The 22,372-nt window shown below is 42.7% G+C and overlaps 2 protein-coding genes across 3 annotated transcripts in view; both read left to right on the top strand.

Moving 5' to 3' along the window:
- Positions 1-18,727, top strand: part of LOC146972686 (sorcin-like) — a 71,785-nt gene extending 53,058 nt beyond the window's left edge. The window contains exon 8 of one of the 2 annotated variants that reach the window (XM_085803096.1): positions 18,397-18,727. In XM_085803096.1, coding sequence (XP_085659222.1) covers positions 18,397-18,423 — 27 coding nt within the window. In that variant the 3' untranslated portion in view covers positions 18,424-18,727. The remainder of the gene's footprint in view (positions 1-18,396) is intronic. The other variant, XM_085803094.1, reaches the window with a different exon arrangement.
- On the top strand, positions 1,315-9,676 carry LOC146972687 (protein NLRC3-like). Its single transcript, XM_085802134.1, has 9 exons — positions 1,315-1,383; positions 1,960-2,067; positions 2,366-2,473; positions 3,998-4,061; positions 4,233-4,461; positions 4,764-6,561; positions 6,641-6,808; positions 8,491-8,664; positions 9,118-9,676. The coding sequence occupies exons 2-9, from the start codon at positions 2,006-2,008 to the stop codon at positions 9,674-9,676; spliced, it is 3,162 nt and encodes a 1,053-aa protein (XP_085658260.1). The 5' UTR covers positions 1,315-1,383; positions 1,960-2,005.
- Positions 18,728-22,372: the final 3,645 nt, after the last annotated feature.

The raw sequence follows: 22,372 nt of genomic DNA, 5'->3' as shown, positions 1-22,372 counted from the left end.
TAGACACTAAACTCACCTTGATGATGAAAATTGTGAAGCTGTGTGTAAGAAGGGACACCAGCATCTTTTCTGTTTAAGGAAACTGTCTCACTTTCATGTTGACAGATCATTGATGAAGCTGTTCTACTGTGCTTTTATTGAGTCTGTCCTTTCTTTTTGTATGGTGGCATGGTTTGGGAACCTGTCTTTAAAGAGCAGGAACTCACTGGGCCAGGTCGTCAAATGGGCTAGCAGGACCATCGGTGAGACTCAGACAAGCCCAGAAGCCCTGTACATTAGACAGCTGCAGCGGCTCACTGGTTCCATCTTAGGGGACAGGTCTCACCCCCTGTACAGTGATTTCCGGCTCCTCCCATCTGGCCGCAGGTACACTGTACCTAAGACCAAAACTAAAAAGGCACAGGGCTAGTTTTGTCCCTGCAGCCATCATACATCTTAATAAGAGTTGATATCCTGATGATGGATTAGGTGTGGTGGTTGATGATGATGATGATGATTTGTTGCTATGTGCCACTTATGCACCTGTGCTGTACACTTTGAGGTTAGCCACTCTACATGCACTTTATGAGGCAGCATAGAATGATGATGGGTATAATGACAAACTGTGTAGGTATTTTTTACTGTTTCTTATTTATTGTATTGTTTTTGTATGAATGTCTCTCACTGTGAGCCAAATTTACCTGCGGGTACAAATAAAGCAATCTAATATAATCTAATCTAATCTAGCAGGCCTACTCAAATTGTGCCCAGGGCCACATGTGTGTCAGAGGCCACTCCTGAGGGACACAGCATGTGGTATATTTATTTTTCAAAAGTGGAGTTAGTTATTGCTACTGTAAAAGCAGATTATGAGAGCATCAAAGGTTTCCCGTCGAGATACTTAAGTGGCTCAAAGTGTTGGCTTAACTTCTACAAACTCTACCTCTGTTTCTGTTCAGTTAAAGTTTTTTTCATTGCTTTTTCTTTGCTAACATCACTTGTTTTTCAATACATTCATTTGTGTTAGTTGTGTCATTACCTGCCGCTGAGAATGTCTGGCCTAGATACATTTCATAGTTTGACAGTCTCACCCAATTCAATTTATGTAACAAAAAAAAAACTGAACCACACCAAGAACTGTTGCCACAAAACCATGATATGAACTGAACCATGGACTTTGCTAACTGTTCCACCCCTCCTTCCCAGATAAATATGTGGTTTATATCAAACCTGTAATCAGTCTACGAAGTGTGATTGATTCATAATGTGATTGACAGTGTGTATTTGTTTTTTTTTGTCTAAAGGTTTGAGTCCTAACATGATTCCGTGTGAGGATGAAAGTGGAGGAGGAGAGGGAGACGGTCCTCTACCTGAAGATCAGGAGAACCAGAGTGAAGCTCACAGGTAAGACCAGTATGTCCAGGCTTATACTGACATGAAACGGCTCAAAGCCCAGAGCAAAACCAGTAGGGAGGTAGGGAGAACACACTGAAGGTCAGTAGTCAAAAGGAAATGGAAAGTATTTAAAACCAGTAAATAAGTAGATGTTCAGAGGTCAAGTCCTTATACTGAAGGTATGTTGTTCTGTGATTGTTGTGTCCCTGTCAAGGCACAGGGATGGAGTTAGTGCAAATTTGTGAAAAGCAGTTAAGTTTATTTTTAAAGTGACATTTACTTGTTTCTTTTCTGTCTTTTGTTGATTCTTCATTTCTTTCAGTCCTGAGCTGAGACCACTTTCTCCTTCCCCAAGCCACGTGTCCATGAGGAGCAACAGATCCAAGGGTTTACCTATTGTTTTCAAAAATGGAGATCCATCTTCAGAGTAAGTTAAGAGAACCTTTTCTAGCACCACTTCTGTTAATGGGAACAAGTATAGTACATTATATAAAACTGTTATTTCTCCAGTTTTTATTAGAGCCTCATTGTTGATCTGTTCTGATTTGTTACAATCTCTCTTTGATGATTCTCCATTTCTTTCAGTCCTGAGCAGGAAAGATCTGTTTCTCCTTCACCAAGCCACGTGTCCATGAGGAGCAACAGATCCAAGGGTTTACCTATTGTTTTCAAAGAGGGAGATCAATCTTCAGAGTAAGTTAAGAGAAGTTTTTTTTTCAGCTTTAGCACAGTATGACACCCTGAATGTTGTGTCTGGTCAAATATGTTAATTGTGTTCCTGTTTAGTCATGACAGTCAGAAGGAAACAAAAAGTTTTTACCAAAAAAACAAGTAAATAAGTGGCAGATGGTCGGAGGTCAAGTCTTTACACTGAAAGTATGAAGGTGTTGTTCTGCCATGATTGCACATTTGTGAAAAGCAGTAAAGTTTCTGTTTAAAGCGGCATTTACTTGTTTCTTTTCTGTCATTGTTGATTCTCCATTTCTTTCAGTCCTGAGCAGGAAAGATCAGTTTCTCCTTCACCAAGCCACGTGTCCATGAGGAGCGACAGATCCAAGGGTTTACCTATTGTTTTCAAAGAGGAAGATCCATCTTCAGAGTAAGAGAACAAGAGAACCTTTTCTAGCACCACTTCTGTTAATGGGAACAAGTATAGTACATTGTATAAAACTCTGCATCGTAACATAAACGTCCGGGCGGGCAGAAGTTATCATGACGTGAATCCTATGTTGCGGTAAAAAAAAAAGACAGTTGATTCGGTGGAAACCGGGCTTTACGGGGAGGGGGGGGGGGGTACTTCATGGCCCAGATAAAACTTTTACTACTCCACTGTTTTTATTTTTATTTCACAGCCTCGTTATTCATCTGTTCTGATTTGTCACAATCTGATTCTCAATTTACTAAAGTTTTGAGCTGCAAATATTATGTTATGGTCGCGTGACGATGCAGCCGCTTGCCCGCTAATAAATTAATAAGTAAATAAATAAATATAACGGATCTTCGCACTTGCACAGTCAACATAGCAGCGACATGCAGTCATCCACCCTCACAGTCCTGCTCTTGGGACATCCACAGCTGCTTTTTAGTCCCAGTCCCTCCCTGGTTTCATCTCTGTTAATTCAGTCAGGTCAAGTTTCTATTATGCATGCCGACAGCCTTTGATCTGTCATCAGTGTGACGGGACAGTCAATATAGATATAAGTTTTTGTGCTGATTCAGATAGTTATTGATAGTTATTTAAAGCATTTAAATGTGCCTGGAACTGTGGAAACCTGCCTGTGAGGTCTTGGTGACGTGGGCGCACTACGCGCAGGGCAGTCAAATTACCACTGCGCCGGCTGCGCTTCGCCTTCAGATGCTCATGGTGACCTTGCCAAGCTTTCGGCGTACTCTCGACGCGGCTTTTTGGCACGAAATTTTCACTGCGCCAAGCTGAATCTGTCGACACCTCCCCCTGCGGCACCGCCACACCCATCTCGGCACATCGCAGTCTACCAGTTTACCAAATCCGCTGCGCACGGTGCTGCGCCGGAGGAAATTACCACTGATTACCACTGCTTCGCCACGCTGTGCCACCGAGTTGCGCCACGAAATTAGAGCCCTATAGCTTTAAGCCCAGTCTTGTCTTACACTTCCTGTTTTATTTTGTACTCATATTTCCCTCCTGCTTGAAATCCTGACCTATTCCTTTTGTGTGATTTTCCCTCCGTTGTGATTGTCAACCCTGCCTGAGTCCCCTTACCTCATGTTTACAAATAGGCATTGTCCCTTGTCTTGTTGCCAGTCCTTCACATGAGCATTTTTGGTTGTGGTTTTTTCATCCTCCTTGAGAGTGACTTTTGTTGTTAGAAAAAATTAATTTTGTTTTACCACCCCCAGAGTTGTGTATTTGAGTCCTCCTTGTTGGTAAAGCAGTGCACACTGTTAGCTAAACAAGTGAGAGTGTTAGGGTTTGGAGAGGAGGTACTGTAGGCTCTCTGGAGATCATTGAACATAGAGAGACCCTGCCTTTCTCATATTTAGTAGGTTGCACCCTTAATTTGGGTAGCAGTGCAGTCATCATGATGAATTTCCTTTGGGATGAATAAAGTATCATTACTGATGCATCATGTTTTCTCCACAGGGTCAACCAGGAAACGCCAGAGATTTCCACTGGTCCTCAAAAACATCTGGATTCTGTGTTTTTGGTGTGTATGGGGGCATTGCATCGTGAGGGTTTTGTGAGTGGTTGTAAGGGGTGTATGGGTTGTACAGGAAAAAGTCTGAGTGAGGCAGAAAATGGCAGGCTGTTGAATATGGGCTTTTACAGTTGATTGTATATTGTCCGAGTCAAATGACTGAATATTGTTTCCTTCCAGCTTCTCCAGGAGAAAGTTTCTGATTTTGTGAAGGAAGAACTTGAGAATCTCCGGAAGATTCTGAGTCCAATTTACCTACAATACCTAGAGAGTCAAGGAGAAGACGAAGAGGTGGTTAATAATGAAGAGGAAGCACGGAGTAGGAGCAGAAGAGAAGCTTTTCTGAACATCACTCTTCAGTTCCTGAGGACAATGAAGGAGGAGGAGCTGGCGGACTCTCTGCAGAACAGTAGGTGTCTTTTAACAGATGTAGAGGAGAAGAACATTTTAAAATGTTACATTAACAGTGAAATATGCTTTAATTTTCCTCCTCTTGACTGCATACTGTGCCGAGTCCAAAGCTCTTTAAGCAGCCAATAAAGTTGATGTTCAGTAAGATATGCTTTAAAAGGTTCCATCAAGTCACCCTTAGCTGTTCGCACTCCTGTAAACCTTGCAGTTTTTTTGATGAATCATCTTTTGATGTTGTACAGGCACTGTACATCTGTACAAAATTAAGTCTTATACAATATTTGTCCTTTTTCTTTGTAGGAACACAAGCTGCAGTTTGCCGGCGTAAACTCAAATCTAACATGAAGAAGAAGTTTGAGTGTGTGTTTGAGGGCATTGCTAAAGCAGGAAACCCAACCTTTCTGAACCAGACCTACACAGAGCTCTACATCACAGAGGGAGGGAGTGGAGAGGTCAATGATGAACATGAGGTCCGACTGATTGAAACAGCGTCCAGGAAACCAGACAGGCCAGAGACAATCATCAGATGTGAGAACATCTTTAAATCTGCACTAGGAAAAGTTGAACCAATGAAAACAGTGATAACAAAGGGAGTGGCTGGCATTGGGAAAACAGTCTTAGTGCAGAAGTTCACTCTGGACTGGGCTGAAGACAAAGCCAACAAAGACATACAGTTCACATTTCCCTTTTCCTTCAGAGAGCTCAATGTGCTGAAAGAGAAAAAGTTCAGCTTGGTGGAACTTGTTCATCACTTCTTCTCTGAAATCAAAGAAGCAGGAATCTGCAGGTTTGATCAGTTCCAGGTCGTCTTCATCCTAGACGGTCTGGACGAGTGTCGACTTCCTCTGGACTTCCACAACACTGAGATCCTGACTGATGTTAACAAGTCCACCTCAGTCAACGTGCTGCTGACCAACCTCATCAAGAGAGAACTACTTCCCTCTGCTCGTATCTGGATAACCACACGACCTGCAGCAGCCAATCAGATCCCTCCTGAGTGTGTTGACATGGTGACAGAGGTCAGAGGGTTCACTGATCCACAGAAGGAGGAGTACTTAAAGAAGAGGTTCAGAGATGAGGAGCAGGCCAGAGAGATCATCTCCCACATCAAGACATCACGAAGCCTCCACATCATGTGCCACATCCCAGTCTTCTGCTGGATCACTGCTACAGTTCTGGAGGAGCTGTTGAAGACCAGAGAGGGAGGAGAGCTGCCCAAGAACCTGACTCAGATGTACATCCACTTCCTAGTGGTTCAGTCCAAAGTGAAGAAGGTCAAGTATGATGGAGGAGCTGAGACAGATCCACACTGGAGTCCAGAGACCAGGAAGATGATTGAGTCTCTGGGAAAACTGGCTTTTGAGCAGCTGCAGAAAGGAAACCTGTTCTTCTATGAATCAGACTTGACAGAGTGTGGCATCGATATCAGAGCAGCCTCAGTGTACTCAGGAGTGTTCACACAGATCTTTAAAGAGGAGAGCGGCCTGTACCAGGACAAGGTGTTCTGCTTCGTCCATCTGAGTGTTCAGGAGTTTCTGGCTGCTCTTCATGTCCATCTGACCTTAATCAAATCTGGAGTCAACCTGTTCTCAGAGGAACAATCACCTTCTATGTGGTCCCAACTGTTTTTAGACAAAACCACAGTATTCTACCAGAGTGCTGTGGACAAGGCCTTGCAGAGTCCAAACGGACACCTAGACCTGTTCCTCCGCTTCCTCTTGGGTCTGTCACTGGAGACCAGTCAGTCTCTCCTACGTGGCCTGGTGACAAAGACAGTAAGCAGTTCACAGATCAATGAGAAAACAATCAAGTACATCAAGAAGAAGATCAGTGAAGATCTGTCTCCAGAAAAAAGCATCAATCTGTTCCACTGTCTGAATGAACTCAATGATGGTTCTCTAGTGGAGGAGATCCAGCAATACCTGAGTTCAGGAACTCTCTCCACAGATAAACTGTCTCCTGCTCAGTGGTCAGCTCTGGTCTTCATCTTACTGTCTCCAGAAAAAGGTCTGACAGTATTTGACCTGAAAGAATATTCATCTACAGAAGAGGCATTTCTGAAGCTGCTGCCAGTCGTCAAAGTCTGCACCAAAGCTCTGTAGGTTAAAATAACTACATAGATTAACTCTATTAAAAAGAAAAAATCTGACTTCTTTTTTTGTTTGTTTCTTCTTCAGGCTGAGTTGCTGTAACCTGTCAGAGAAAAGATGTGAAGCTCTGGCCTCAGTTCTCCAGTCCTCTAGACTAAAACAACTGGACTTGAGCAACAACGACCTGCAGGATACAGGAGTGAAGCTGCTCTGTGGTGGACTGAAGAGTCCACACTGCAAACTGGAAACTCTCAGGTCAGGATTCATCTATTTGTTCAACATTGGTGAAAAATAAGACAACATTGGTGTTTAGGTGTAGGGTGGTTTGAGAGCACGGATTGATGCGGAGAGTCCGGTCAGGGCTCTGGTGGCAAGGCAAGGCAATTTTATTTGTATAGCCCGTTTTTACAAACAGTTTGTCTCAAAGGGTTTTACATGGCATCATAACAACATCCTCTGCACTTAGACTCTCGACTGAGGAAAAACTCCACGAAAAACCCTTTTAACAGGGAAAAATTGGAGAAACCTGAGGGTGAGCAACAGAGGAGGGATCCCTCACCCAGGACGGGCAGACGTGCAATAGATGTTGTTACAGACAAGAAAACTGTTTATAACACAGAATGTGGGAACATGGAAATGTTCACAAGAGTTGATGAAGGCAGCTACTGGTGGGAGGAGAGGCAGGGAGAGCAGGCCAGCTTAATGGGAGGACTGGATGGCAGACTGGATCATGGGAAGGGAGGGGAGGCCGGTCTAACAGCAGGGGAAAGGGCGGGAGGGGGGGTGGGGGGGGTGCAGAGAGATGGAGCTCCGGTGGATCTGTGGAAACACAGAGAGAGTGCGAGACACCAAGGCCAAACTACAAAGTACAACAGATAATGACAGTTCAAAATGTACTGAGACGAGAGGAGAGGGAAGAGAGGAGAAGGAGGGAGGAGGGGAGGGGGAAAGGAGAGGAGAGGGCTCTGTGTAACCAGATGTGTCCCCCAGCAGTCTAATAGCAGCATAGCTATAAAATGGTTCAGAGCTACCTAAACCAGCCCTAACTAAAAGCCCTGTCATAAAGGAAGGTCTTAAGCCTAGACTTAAATGTAGTTAGAGTGTCTGCCTCTCTGACCCATGGAGAGAGTTGGTTCCACAGGGTCTCAATAACCAGGCCGTAGAGTGCAGAGAGAGTTCTTTATTTCCTACGATGTAGGCTCTTACAGAGACTTTGCTGTGTGTGTGTGTGGTTTCTAGGATCTACACAGAACAGAGTGAAAACCCATACTACTGTAAACATCTTCATATACAACAAGAAGAGTGATAATAATCAATAGTAACTTAAAGGTTTACCACATTAACACTGCTTATTACTTAATTCAAAGTAAATGCACTTCACAAGATCATAATAATTAATATCTAACTGAAATCTACTTACAGGGCAAATGGACACCCATATCCTTCTTAAACTGAAAAAACTAGACCTGAACACCAAAAAAAAAACGTCTGAAAACTTTCAGCAACTCCTTTAGTCCTCTCTCCCTTTCTGTTTCTGGCAAACTGGTTCTTGTTGCTAGGCAGAACAGCGTCAGCGCGCCCTCTACTGGTCAATGATGAGCCACTCTCTTCTCAACCCCCAGGCAAAAGCCTTTTCAACAATTGGTGGAGGAAACGTAATTAATAAAGTGGCTAACATGGCTAACATCTGTTCATTAAATGGTAAATAGCTGCACTCAAATGTCAGAAGAACAAGAAGTCGAGGTCAGATGGGGTGTTGTTTTCCCAGTGGGTAGAGCAGGCTATAGTCCTCGCTGCAGCTGCCCCTGTCACCTCTTTGTAAACCAGCTTGTTGTAAGTACATACCAAGTGGGCTTTAGACAGCAATTTTTGCTTTTCACAAAACTCTCGTTTACAAGTGTGTGTGTGTGTGTGTGTGTGTGTGTGTGTGTGTGTAGGCTGTCAGGCTGTCTAATCACAGAGAAAGGCTGTGCTTCCTTGGCCTCTGCTCTGAGCTCCAACCCCTCCCATCTGAGAGAACTGGACCTGAGCTACAACCATCCAGGAGACTCTGGGGTGGAACTTCTCTCTGCTGGACTGAAGGACCCAGACTGGAGATTGGAGACACTCAGGTATGAACAGATGGGTCCTACAGCTACCTCCTCTCAGTGGGGATTGCATGTTATTTTTGATGCACCAGAATATTAAAGTATTATTGGTCTTTGTTTTTTCACCAGGCGGGACCATGGTCATGCTCAGTTCATGACGCCTGGTTTGAGAAAGTGTAAGTGTGCTTTATTTTTGAGATAATGAGTGAGGTAGTTTTTAATTGAGAAATTGTTTGGATGATGGGTGGCCAGCCATTAGAGAGCCAACAATCTAAAAGTTTTCATTGCACAGCTCACTGATGGCTTTTCCTTTCCCTCTCTTGATCTCATTCAACCTTGATTGACTTTTTTTTTTTAAACCAGATTTCTTCAACTTGGCTAATGTGAAGTAATTCTAGATTGGAGCCAAGAAAACAAGTCTAAGCAACATAATACAGGAAAATGTAGTAAAATTGTGTGTATTCAATTATTTGTCAGAAATGGACTTTACACTTTCTCTCCACCAGATGCCATTGAACTCACACTGGACCCAAACACAGCAAACAGAAAACTCATACTCTCGGACAACAACAGGAAGGTGACAATGGGGAAGGAGGAGCAGCCGTATCCTGATCATCCAGACAGATTTGACTACTGGGAACAGCTGCTGTGTACAGATGGTTTGACTGGTCGCTGTTACTGGGAAGTTGAGTGGGTTGGACAGGTTTACATAGGAGTGACGTACAAAGGGATCAGTAGGAGAGGGGAGAGTGACGACTGCTGTCTTGGGCATAACAATCAGTCCTGGAGTCTGAGCTGCTCTGACAAAGGTTTTTTTGTCCTGCACAAAAACAGAAAATCATCCGTGCGTAGACGCCAGTCTGGCAGAGTTGGGGTGTACCTTGACTATGATGCGGGCATACTGTCTTTCTACAACGTCACCTCTAACAAACGAGTCCACATCCACACTTACCAAACCAAATTCACTGAGGAGGTCTACCCTGCTTTCAGGGTTACAGAATCTTTCAAGTCCTCAGTGCATTTGTGTTGGAAATGAAGAAGCTTCACCAGGGTTAGACACTGTCGACTCACCGCAGTTCTAAAAAGTGGTTGTCTGAGTTTCCATAGCCTTCTGTCACCTCCAACCAGTCCATTCTGTCAGGACCACTTTGTCAAAATAATCTATATTTACTTGTACAGGTTTCATTTGGCGGTATGGTACTGTTCTGGGACCCCCTGCTCTTCCACGAGCTTGCCTGGATAGCCTGAGGCAGGAAGAGCACCTTCCTGCCCTTCATGAGCCATCATGAACAGCATAAGCAGGGAGCGCAGCAGCAAAGAAAACCCAGACAGAGGCAGAGCAGAGCAACCAACAAGATACAATGATAAGGTTCATAGCAGATGACTAGAGTAGCTGGGGTGGAGGTGGGTTGCAAAGAAGCCAGCAGAGGAAGCAGCAAGGGAGGTGACGTTGGACTAGAGCAGTTTAAATAGCGCGCTCTGAATGCAATTCCCCAATAGGAAGCGGGCATGGGGAGTCAGCTAAGCCATCAGCTGATCTGCTCGGTGCTGATTTAGTGCTTGACGTCGTGGTCTGCCAGAACGCTTTATGACATTATATTGAGGAAGTTCGTCGAAGGTTCATAGTAAGCGGTAGCTGAACATGTTGGGGTTTTAGGAAGAAGGAGCACCAGAACAGATGAGTTTTGAATAGATTTTTGCAGAGCTGGACACTGATAGGAGCCTCAGATGAAAAAAAAAAAAAATCTGAGTCTGGACTAAGACTGTCTTGTGAGTGGGGACTGCATCATCACACACAGTGGACAAGAGCCGAGGCAGTGAGTTGCAGAATGACGTGACCTTCTGGGTTGACTGAAGACCACGTCCTGCTGCAGTCTCACCATCTGAGGGTTTCACTGTGCACAAAGGAAGGTCTACCATGGCCTGGACCAAGAGCTGGGTGGTAGACTGGGTCAAGAAATGCCTGAATTTTTCGGATGTATGGAGCAAAGAGAGATGGATGAAACACAGTTTTTGCAGCAATGAAATTTCAGGGAACTTTGGTCTTTAATACATGAGAATTAATTATTGTAATGAAGACTACAAGAATTTAAGCTTGTATCCCTTTAATACTACAGGGTTCTTATGGATCCTTAAAAAGTCTTAAAAGGCATTGAATTCATTAATCTAAAAATAAGGCCTTAATTGGCATTAAAATGTCTTAAATCAATTTTTCAAAGGTCTTAAAAATGTTAACACATGGTAAGTGGTATTTTATGGTTGTAATTAGTCTCAAAATAATTGGTAACATTCTGACATAGAGAAGTTAGTGGTGGCCGTCAACGCTAAATTTCTGACCGCCACCAGCTCCCGAGTCAGCGTTTTTTTTTTTTCTGACTTTTTATGCATTTATTTTGAAAGGACAGCTGGAAAGAGACACAATCCAATGTTCATGTAGCAGTCACTTTACCTTGGATCACAGAGTAAAGTGGGCAAAATTGTCCCTAACCCTATGTAATTGATGTGGTGTTTTTTTTGCATTTGTGTTTATTGTGAAGTCGGTCTTAAATTTCATTTCAAGTGGCTTTAAAAAAGTCTTAAAAAGTCTTAAATTTAACTTGACTGTAGGAACCCTGTACTAAATGTTGGAGCCATTTTGACTGTTCTGTGTTTGACCACCAGGTGGGGTATTGTGTTTGGGGAAGGTGATAATATGTGAGGGTGTAATTGGCCTCCGGTGTGTGTGTGAGGAGGGAGAGCACAAAGTTTTCTGACCGTGTTAAGATGTGTTATGCCGTGAAAGACCGTGAAAGATGTTTAAAACCGTGTAGAGGGCACGCAGAGTGAGTTACCGTGATTGAGTGTTTGAACAGTGTAAATTACACTTACTTGAGAGCAGCAATACTGTGCTTACCTGGACTTTATGTGTAAATAAATTATTATTATTATGCAAACAACCTCACGTGAATGGACATTGGTTTGTGGACACGCGTCCGGAGAGTTCCCACACCCACACACACAGGAACTTCAAAGTACACGGCTTCATTGGTAAAAAAGACTGTACACTGAATAACTGTTTGCTACGCAGATGATTAATCGATTCATAAACATTTTGTATGTAAGGGTTTGAGCTACGGAATAGTTACAACGGTAAGTTTTAGAAAACATTCCTTCTCCCTTCATTTAGGTCACTCTGATCTTCAGATTATGGCTGATTACATTAACTAAGAGAGAGTGACAGAGGAAAAAACTGAAGAGTGTAATAACACAACAACATTTAACATGTAGCACTAGATATAGAAAAAAAATTCAAAGTTGTGTAAAATTTTTGGAATATTTGTTAGTAAAGTAAAATATGTATTATAGGTACTGTAGTTTTGTTATTTTCATACCACAGACTGGCCAGCAGGTCACTATTTTTTTTTTGTGTGTATAAGTGTAGGCTATTTGTTGGGGGGGGGGGGGGGGCATGCAGGAAAGGGCCACTCTGTTCTCATTGTCTTTAACTCATTTTATCCTTCAATTATCATCCACTCATCTATATCCAATACAAGAAATTTACTCTGATATATTTTATTACATTAGATTAGATTATACTTTATTTCATCCCCGAAGGGAAATTCGTTCATGACAGCAGCATGTTTTTTTAATTGTGCTTTTTCACCCTTTGAACTGGATTTAGAAAACAGTTTTTAACAGTTATGTTATGTATTTATGTATTTTTTTAATTTCATTGTCACTCATCCCGAAATCTACTCATGTTAACTCATTAGTACAGTTTTTGTATTTGAATATAATTTGACAGTTGTGTGAAGTCACTTTGTGTTTTGGAAACTATTTGTCACCTTTCAAACACTGTTTGAAATCACAGTTAATATTTTAATGTACTTCTGTTAAATCTAATTTAAGTGTTGTGCTCTTAATGATGTGAGTTTATGTTACTGAGGGATAATAAAGGACTGTATAAAATGTTGGTTTGCTGATCCTGATCCCTAACTTCGCCCCAGGTGTGTCGGTCAGAACACAGATGCTGACAACTCTTCTTAGTTTGACTGTTTAATTAAGCTCAAGCAACAGTACAGAACATGGCCATAGCTTTGTGTGAGTGGTTCTGTCCAGAAAAGAAGGAAGAAACATATTATCTGGCCCACATTACATACACAAAATATATTGACATACTGCACCTTTAATATTTGTAATAACATACACCTTTCTGTATATGCAGTGTAGCTAATTAGCATTAACAGTGCACTTGCTAACTTAACACAGAAAAATACGTAGCTACACATCCACTCCTAGCTAACCAATTAACAACCACATGTTTTATGTTAGCAATCAGCTCCAAGCTAGGTGGCTATAATTATCAACTTCTGAAAACAAAGGATAGTGAAATAGCAACATAAATAATACGACTTACAGGTCTCACGGACGCACGCACACAATTATGGTGAACCAATTAGTTTCTGGCAGCTTCTGACTGGCAGCCTCCGCGCTCTCTCTCTCCACTCTGCACTTTCTGCCGTCTTCAGGCTCGCGTGTGCTCGCTCCCGATGCGGTGCGCGTAACTGTCACGCGCATCTGCCTCTGATCACCGTCACGCGCCCAGAGTAATCAGCACTGACCTACGGCCCTTTCGTACAGTTTATGTACAGTATTTCAAAGGAGGTTAAATCGAAAGCAACTGGACTTAGTTATTTGTCTAGGAAGACGTTTCACCTCTCATCCAAGAGGCTTCATCAGTTCATGTACGCATCTGACCAGGCTGGGACTGGTCCAACTATCTGGTGTGGAGACTCACTATTTAACCTCTTGTGTGGGCGTTCACAAGGGTGATGATGTCACTGGTTCCCATTTGTGCTCCAAGTGCCAACGACAGTCGTTTAAATGACTGCCTTTGATGGAAGGTTGGTTTCGACTTCGTTAGTGCCCTATTGTGTTATAACGACAGTCGTTGGAGCCACTTGCCACTTGTGAACAGTGGTTGTTCTTTGAGGCTAGATTGTTGAATCTCCTGGGAAGGGATGAAAGGGCAGCATTGTAAATTGGAGATAGGTGGTGTCTCAGGCCACCTCCCCTATTGAGGGATGGTTTCTCTACTTTTACAAAAATAGCTTCTTTGACTCCTCTTTCAAACCATCTGTCCTCTCTGTCTAGGATTTGGACATTGCTGTCCTCAAAGGAGTGGGCTTTCTCCTTGAGATGTAAATGGACAGCAGAGTCCAGTCCTGAGGAGTTTGCTCTCCTGTGTTGGGCCATGCGTTTATGCAGTGGTTGTTTTGTTTCTCCAATGTAGAGGTCTTTGCATTCCTCGTTGCATTGGACTGCATACACCAGATTGCTTTTGTGGGTGTGTGGTGTTCTGTCCTTGGGATGTACCAGTCTCTGTCTGAGTGTGTTGCTGGGTTTGAAATACACAGGGATATGGTCAAAAGGCACAACTATCACAACATAACAAAAGCAAAGAGAGACAAACCAAGAAATTCCGCAATTTACAATCTCGACGTGTTGACAATAACACAGAAATACTCACATGGGGGCAAAAAACTGACCATTCAGCCCAGAAAGAAACACAAAATAGATGGGTTAAGAATTTGTCTGACAGAGAACTCACCCAACCTGAGACAGAGGTCCTAGCCAAAGGCTTGAATTTTGCCATGACACCGAAAGAGCTACCTATAGTGGATTTGATTACAGCTACAGAATCTGCTATAAGGAAAAACAACTTAACCGGAACTGAGGCAGATCAGCTAAGGTTAAAAGTGTCAGCGGCGGTGGCCGAGGCTAAGGTCCCCCCCTCTAACCTCACTTTTGAGGAGAGGAAAGCAGTGACGGCTCTGAGCAAAGACCAAAACATTACAATCCTCCCAGCAGACAAGGGTAGATGCACAGTTGTGCTCAATACAACTGACTACCAGGCTAAGATATCTACACTACTCAGCGACTCTAACACTTATGAAACTCTGAAACGAGACCCGACCAGTGGCTATAAAAAGAAGGTGATAGAATGTCTACAACAACTACAAAAAGAAGGGGTCATTGACAAAACACAATACTACCGGCTTTACCCCCAGGACTCAACCCCATGCCTATATGGACTCCCCAAAATCCATAAAGAAGGGTCCCCGCTCAGGCCCATTGTCAGCAGCATAAACTCGGTCACTTACAACATAGCCAAACACATTGCTAATATCTTGGCTCCTTTGGTGGGAAACACCCCACACCACATCCAAAACTCTATAGACTTTGTGGATAAAGTCCGGGACATAAAAATGGAACCAGATGACACTATGGTATCCTATGATGTGACTTCTCTTTTTACCTGTATCCCAACTATGGAGGCTTCGGCCACAGTAAGAGAACGACTCACACAAGACAACTCCCTGCAAAACCGAACAAAACTCAAACCCGAACATATTTGCCAGCTTCTGGATTTGTGCCTGAACACCACATACTTCCAGTTCAACGGCAAATTTTACAGGCAAAAACACGGCTGTGCCATGGGTTCACCAGTATCCCCTATTGTGGCAAACCTGTACATGGAGGAGGTAGAGAAAAAGGCTCTAAACTCCTTTGAAAGAACAACACCGAGCCACTGGTTAAGGTATGTGGACGACACATGGGTTAAAATCAAAACCAAAGAGGTGCAAGCTTTTACCGAACACATTAACTCAGTGGACAAAAACATCAAGTTCACCAGAGAGGATGTCAAGGACAATAGTCTGCCTTTCTTAGATTGTGACGTCCATATGAAAGAGGACAGGAGCCTCCACATTGGGGTATACAGAAAACCCACACATACAGACCAATATCTACTTTTCGACTCTCACCACCCTCTGGAACATAAGCTTGGGGTTATCAGAACTTTACAACACAGAGCTGATAACGTGCCCACCAGCTCACAGGCCCAAGGGGCAGAACACAAGCACCTGAGAGGCGCCCTCACAACTTGTGGTTACCCTAGCTGGACCTTTGTGAAAACTGCAGCTGCTTCCAGAAAGAAAACCAGCAAAGTGGTTGAGAAAGAAAGACAAAACAAGAGAAACAACATAGTCATTCCATATGTGTCTGGAGTATCAGAAAAACTCAGGAGGATCTTTAACAAACACCGTATCCCTGTGTATTTCAAACCCAGCAACACACTCAGACAGAGACTGGTACATCCCAAGGACAGAACACCACACACCCACAAAAGCAATCTGGTGTATGCAGTCCAATGCAACGAGGAATGCAAAGACCTCTACATTGGAGAAACAAAACAACCACTGCATAAACGCATGGCCCAACACAGGAGAGCAAACTCCTCAGGACTGGACTCTGCTGTCCATTTACATCTCAAGGAGAAAGCCCACTCCTTTGAGGACAGCAATGTCCAAATCCTAGACAGAGAGGACAGATGGTTTGAAAGAGGAGTCAAAGAAGCTATTTTTGTAAAAGTAGAGAAACCATCCCTCAATAGGGGAGGTGGCCTGAGACACCACCTATCTCCAATTTACAATGCTGCCCTTTCATCCCTTCCCAGGAGATTCAACAATCTAGCCTCAAAGAACAACCACTGTTCACAAGTGGCAAGTGGCTCCAACGACTGTCGTTATAACACAATAGGGCACTAACGAAGTCGAAACCAACCTTCCATCAAAGGCAGTCATTTAAACGACTGTCGTTGGCACTTGGAGCACAAATGGGAACCAGTGACATCATCACCCTTGTGAACGCCCACACAAGAGGTTAAATAGTGAGTCTCCACACCAGATAGTTGGACCAGTCCCAGCCTGGTCAGATGCGTACATGAACTGATGAAGCCTCTTGGATGAGAGGTGAAACGTCTTCCTAGACAAATAACTAAGTCCAGTTGCTTTCGATTTAACCTCCTTTGAAATACTATGACCTGGGCAAATGAGAATATGCACCGGCTTTATGTACAGTACAAGTGAATAAATACCATTTACACCACTGCTACAGGAAAGTCTTTCTTTAAATCATTTCAACTTACCTGCATGAAAGAGAAGATGGCCACTAAGCCGCCCATCACACAGCAAACTCAGCAGATGGGCCTTGAAACGATCTGAGATAGAAAGCAAAAAACGTCTGGATTTCACCTCAGATCAGATTTTAACAGAGTTTTTTTCCCCGGCTAAGTCAACAATAGCCTACAGTAGCATGATGCTCCGCTATGTTGTTAAGCTAAGAATATTCTATGACCAGCTGAAGCAGCAGCTGTTTTTACTTACATCTCCAAAAACATATAAAAAAGCAACATGGATAAACTCGGATGAAACATGTTGTCAGTTTTGTGTAACCAGAAGACACGTTTCTGAAATCTTAACGGTCACTTCCTCACCTGGAGAAAAAAAATGAAATGAGCGAGCGTTGCTAGGCATCTGGAAACGTATGACGTGACGTGACGCCATGACGTAGTTCTACCGTTGCTCTTTCGCCCGCGAAAACGCAAACCAGCAATGTTTGTTCAGCCGCTGTGAAGAATGGAGACGTAACTTTCCCTCTTTTGTGACTCATTTGATCGTTTTTTCGTTCTTCCATTCATTTGGTCTCCTCATAAACTGCAGATTGGTGTGTGTGTGTGTGTGTGTGTGTGTGTGTGTGTGTGTAACAGTATACATGGGTGTGTGTATTAGTCAGGAAATGGCCTCTGATTCCAACCGTCGTTAAACTGAGATTCTAATTGGCTCTTTAATTAAGACACGGAAACACTGAGCCTCAACACACACACACACACACACACACACACACACACACACACACACACACACACACACACACACACACGCCCATTCATCTGACCCCAACATGAACCTTTTCTCAGTGCGACTCTCTCACACACAGCTGTATATCTCTATGTTGTGTGCACATTTAAAGGGATAGTTCAACATTTTTGGCAAATTGGCCCATTGCCATAATCCCTATAGTCATAGCAGTAGGTTTGTTACCTTTAATTGTCAGTGCAAGCTGTTTTTAGAGTGGCGGAGCAGAGCCGTGAGCTGCTCAGAGCTACGCTACGGAGGCTAATGGGATTTCTTGGTTTCCCTCTCATCAAACTCATCAAATACACAATCCAACAACTCCAAAACGCTCTGGTGGACAAGTTGTGACGGAATAAAATTCCGAAGAGTCCGTAACCAGAAAGACTACAGGTCACAGCGTAAAACAGCATATAAACAAAAAACACAGAGTTAAAAGCAGGAGCAAAGGAGAATAAAAAAGTAAAATAAAAGAAAATAGATAAAGTTAAAAGTTATTAAAAAGAGCTCAGCTATAAGCACATGAAAAGAGAAATGTTTTTAACCTGGATTTAAGTTGGGGCTGATCTCAGTTCTGCTGGTAGTTTGTTCCACTTGTGAGCAGCATAGCAGCTAAATGCAGCTTCACCATGTCTGGTCTGAACTCTGAGCTCCACTATCTGACCTGAGTCAGTAGATCTCAGAGCTCTACTGGGTTTATATTCTACTAACATGTCATTCACTGGTGTTTCACTTCTCTAACGTTGTTGTTGTTGTTGTTGTTGTTGTTGTTGTTGTTGTTGTTGTTGTTGTTGTTGTTGCAGGTTATATTGGTCAGGGTTGAAAAGGTTAGTCAAGTTAATGAACCAGCTGAGTGTGTGTGTGTGTGTGTGTGTGTTTCAGACCATTTCCGGAGGAGAGACACGTCTCAGAGCGACGTTAGTTTGTTTTAATTTTTGTAAAGCTTTCATACAACAGTATACAACATGATTCACATCAGTTTGATGTGTGTGTAAATGTGTGTTTGTTTCTGTGTGTCCAGTTCATCCAGGTCACCATGAGCATCTGAAGACGACGACATCAAACCACACATTTTTAAAATCCTCACACATTAACAACAGTCAGCCAGTTGTGTGTTTTTACTCTGTGTTTTTAACTTTTTCTTGTATAAACAATATTAAAGTGTCTGTCACATTCCATTTTACTATGAGCATTAAATACATCATAGTAGTTGTAACAGTAGAATAGTAACCAATAGTAACCACTAGAGGGCCTTGTGAACCTGTGGACTGAGTTTATTATCATGAGCATTTACAGTGTTTTACCTCAGTAACTGTGTCAGCCTGAACATCTGGAACATGTATGAAACCATGAATAAACATGTGATATCACAGTGTGGTTTGTTTTTCTGCTGTTTAATTTTAAATAGTTGACAACACAAAGGTGGTTATCTGTATTCGTGCTTCATCCAGACCAATGAAGTCAGTTACATTTCTACCGTCCACTCATCCATAGACATTTAAACTGCACAAATAAAAACATTTCAAGTGCTCCTAAATGTTCAGATTGTTTAACAACCACTTACAGCCACTTAGTGTGTACCTCCCTAATTCACTGACTTTAGGTTTTCTTATAATTCTTCCTTAAGGAAACAGTGTTATTTTAGGTTGTCCGGAGCTTCTGGAGAAATATTCATTGGCTTAAAAAAAAATCATAGACATCAAATTGTATTCAGTGGGATAAATTATGCAAGCTGGTGTCATATCCATGTCTGATCTCGTTAAACCGGTTTGACTCTGCACCTGTTAAGCACCGCAACAGAAAAGCAACAGGTCACGGACCGAACTGGAACTGTTCCAGACCGCTCGGAAAAACTCTCCATTTACTTTCTTTTCTTTCTTTTTTTTTTTTTTTACCTCCGCGTATCCAGACGAAACCTTCCTGGAAACCCGGACCAGGTTATTTTGCAGGCTATGTAAACCTGGGACATTGCGAAACGGTTCAGTATACATTTGCCTACTTACAGGAAGTAGATTTTACTTTCGTTCTCAGTTCATTCGACGCAGCCAACAAACCACCTGCTGACCTTGGGAAGGTAATTATTGAAATACTTGAGAATGTTTGATAATGACAAAGAACTTAATATTGTTACAGTAGGTGTTTGGTGTTCGGTGTCTGCATTAAAAACGCATAGAAACGCGTCGGAGCTTTAAGGTTTATAAAACCTGTTATCAGTCTGGCACTCAGGAAAGTTGACTGTAATAGCATTACACACACGCAGTCGTAGGCCTAATGTGTGTTTATTATGAATTTATCATCTAAAGCAGAGGTCTTCAAGTTCAACAGGGGGTCCGTGACACCGGGTCCGCAGATCATGAAGTGTTTGGTTGATTATAGACTACAGTTTTGTATATTTGCTTTCACATTTAAGCTTAAAAATAAAAACGTCAATTTGAATAGCTTGCAGAGTCCATTAAATTGTTAATATTGGCATTGGTATCAGTTGACAAGGTCTGTTTATAAATGGTAGTGGCACGGCCATGAATTTGTAAACCTGTGTAGGCCTATTATAGCTGAGTGTTGAATCTAGCTACGTTTATTACTTCACTTATTAGCTACTTTATTTTTACAGGGACAGCGCACAATTAATATAATTGTACCAGAGTTAGCTGACAGCTAATTAGGGCCACGGGCAATCGCACCGGGCACTGGTCCCAACAGCTATGAAATAGCTGCAGGGACCAGTGCCCGGGCAAAGCCCGGGCACTACTGTTATTGTGTGGATTTTTTCTTCTTATTAGTGTGAATGCTGGAAGCATTCACACTATTGTTATTCGGTTCGGCCATTTTCTGCCTTTCTTCGTCATGTAACTAGTCCTTCATACTTTGTGCTATTTCAACAATTCAAATATCAAATTGTTCAGCCTTTTCGGGACAGGTGTGCTATGTCTTTTCTCTTTTCAACTATTCATACTTTTTGCAATATTCAACTATTTCTGATTTTTTTTTCCCCATAGAGAATGCATTGGAACAGTCTTGAAACTCTTCAAATCTTCTTACTTCTTTCAGCCTTTAAAGCGTCCACATACTTTCAGCTAGAGACTTCATTCAAATTCTGAGCTGTAGACAAACTTCTAATGTATTCATCCTGTATGTACAACTTTTTCATAGCCTGTACCGTTTTTGAGATAAATCCTTTAAAAGCACATGAGGATTTCTGACAAATTTCACACTTTTCAATGAGTGTGTATGGGGTTGGGTCAGAGTGAGTGACATCATCGTTAGAGTGAGAGGGATCGAAAAAACATTCAGGATTTTTTCTGGATAAATTGCCAGCACGGCCACAAATTAAACTCTAGACACATGATTTCCTCACCGGTTTGTAGCCACACTTGTTGTGTCTCATTTAATGTGCTCAAAACAGCAGACAGACTTACAGAATTGTCTCAGTGAGCCTAATTGTCCAGCTAGACCCACTCCAGTGGCTCATCCACTTCAATAGAAAAGTAGGAGCTGATTTTTTTAGAAAAGCAGAAATGCCCCCCTTTTCTACCTTGCGACCCTGAGAAAAGTTTTTGCCCTACAAACATTTAATGCACATTGCCTCGCTCAGGAAGGTCTGCTTGCCCAGATGGTCAGATGGCCACATTCTGATTAGAGTTACGGTTCTCTTTTTCTGGGCTGTTTTGGGAAGCTGCACAGAGCTCAAATCTCTCTGCTCTGCTCTGCTCTGTGTGCAGTTGGTCCAGCTGTAGGGGCCAGCTCGTTATCAAAGTCTATAAATAGAACAGTGCAGGTGCAGCCTGGCCGCTCGTTAAGATGTTTTTAAACACAGCCCCACACACACACATGATAAACCAGACTGACAGAGGATGTCCACGCACAAACACAGGCATCACACTCACACAGACAGACACACACAGACACTCACACACAGTCACACATGCACACATACACAAACAGATAAACACACAAACACAACACTGTTCCACACAGTAAAATGTAAGCATGGTAGTCGCCATGGTAACTTCTGAGGGCAGGCTGCCACACAGGTGTAATCAATCAGATCATTAGGGAGAGAGGAGTTTTGTGGCGCTTAAAGGGATAGTTCACCCTAGAATGATATTTCGCTCATTATCTACTCACCCTCATGTTGACTAAGGGCTGGAAGAATTCTCAGAGTCCACCGTCCCTTCTCTGAGTTACAGGGGGTCTTGGCGTAGCAGTGCATGTCCATATAACGGTTGCAAAGGGACACCAGAGCTCTTCGTAAAAAAACACACACAAAAAAACATCCTGGTCCGTCCAAATCTCGCGTGATTCGCAGTAACCGCACTGACGCCGGCGCAAATCACGCGAGATTTGGATGGACCAGGAAGAGGAGCTTCGAGAAGCTTCCGCTACAAACAAGCTTAAAATATAGACTTATTTAATTTTTTTCGGGACAATTACGCAATTTGGGGCTTCAGCACAAGACGGACATTACATACGAGCATCATGGAGGTATTTGGATGTTTTTTTGTGTGTGTTTTTTTTACGAAGAGCTCTGGTGTCCCTTTGCAACCGTTATATGGACATACACTGCTACGCCAAGACCCCCTGTAACTCAGAGAAGGGACGGTGGACTCTGAGAATTCTTCCAGCCCTTAGTCAACATGAGGGTGAGTAGATAATGAGCGAAATATCATTCTAGGGTGAACTATCCCTTTAACAGTTTTACTTTCTGCACATGTACACGCAGACAGAGAGACCGTCAGACTCACACACACACACACACACACAGGTTTTCAGCTCACATTCATCAGGCTCTCAATTATTTTATACTTTTGATGTAAACATCTCCAACAATTTATATTTTTCTCATGAATTTAAGTTCAGACGTTTAGTCTTTCCAACTCTATTAATAGTAGTACAATTACAGGTGGAGCCTGGGACATAGGATGCAGCTTTTAACATGTGTCCTATCTATCTATCTATCTATCTATCTATCTATCTATCTATCTATCTATCTATCTATC

This window comes from Trachurus japonicus, chromosome 16 (assembly GCF_045865225.1).
Source record: "Trachurus japonicus isolate A0001 chromosome 16, Traja_1.0".
Taxonomy (NCBI): domain Eukaryota; kingdom Metazoa; phylum Chordata; class Actinopteri; order Carangiformes; family Carangidae; genus Trachurus; species Trachurus japonicus.
This window is presented reverse-complemented; position numbering and strand designations above follow the sequence as displayed.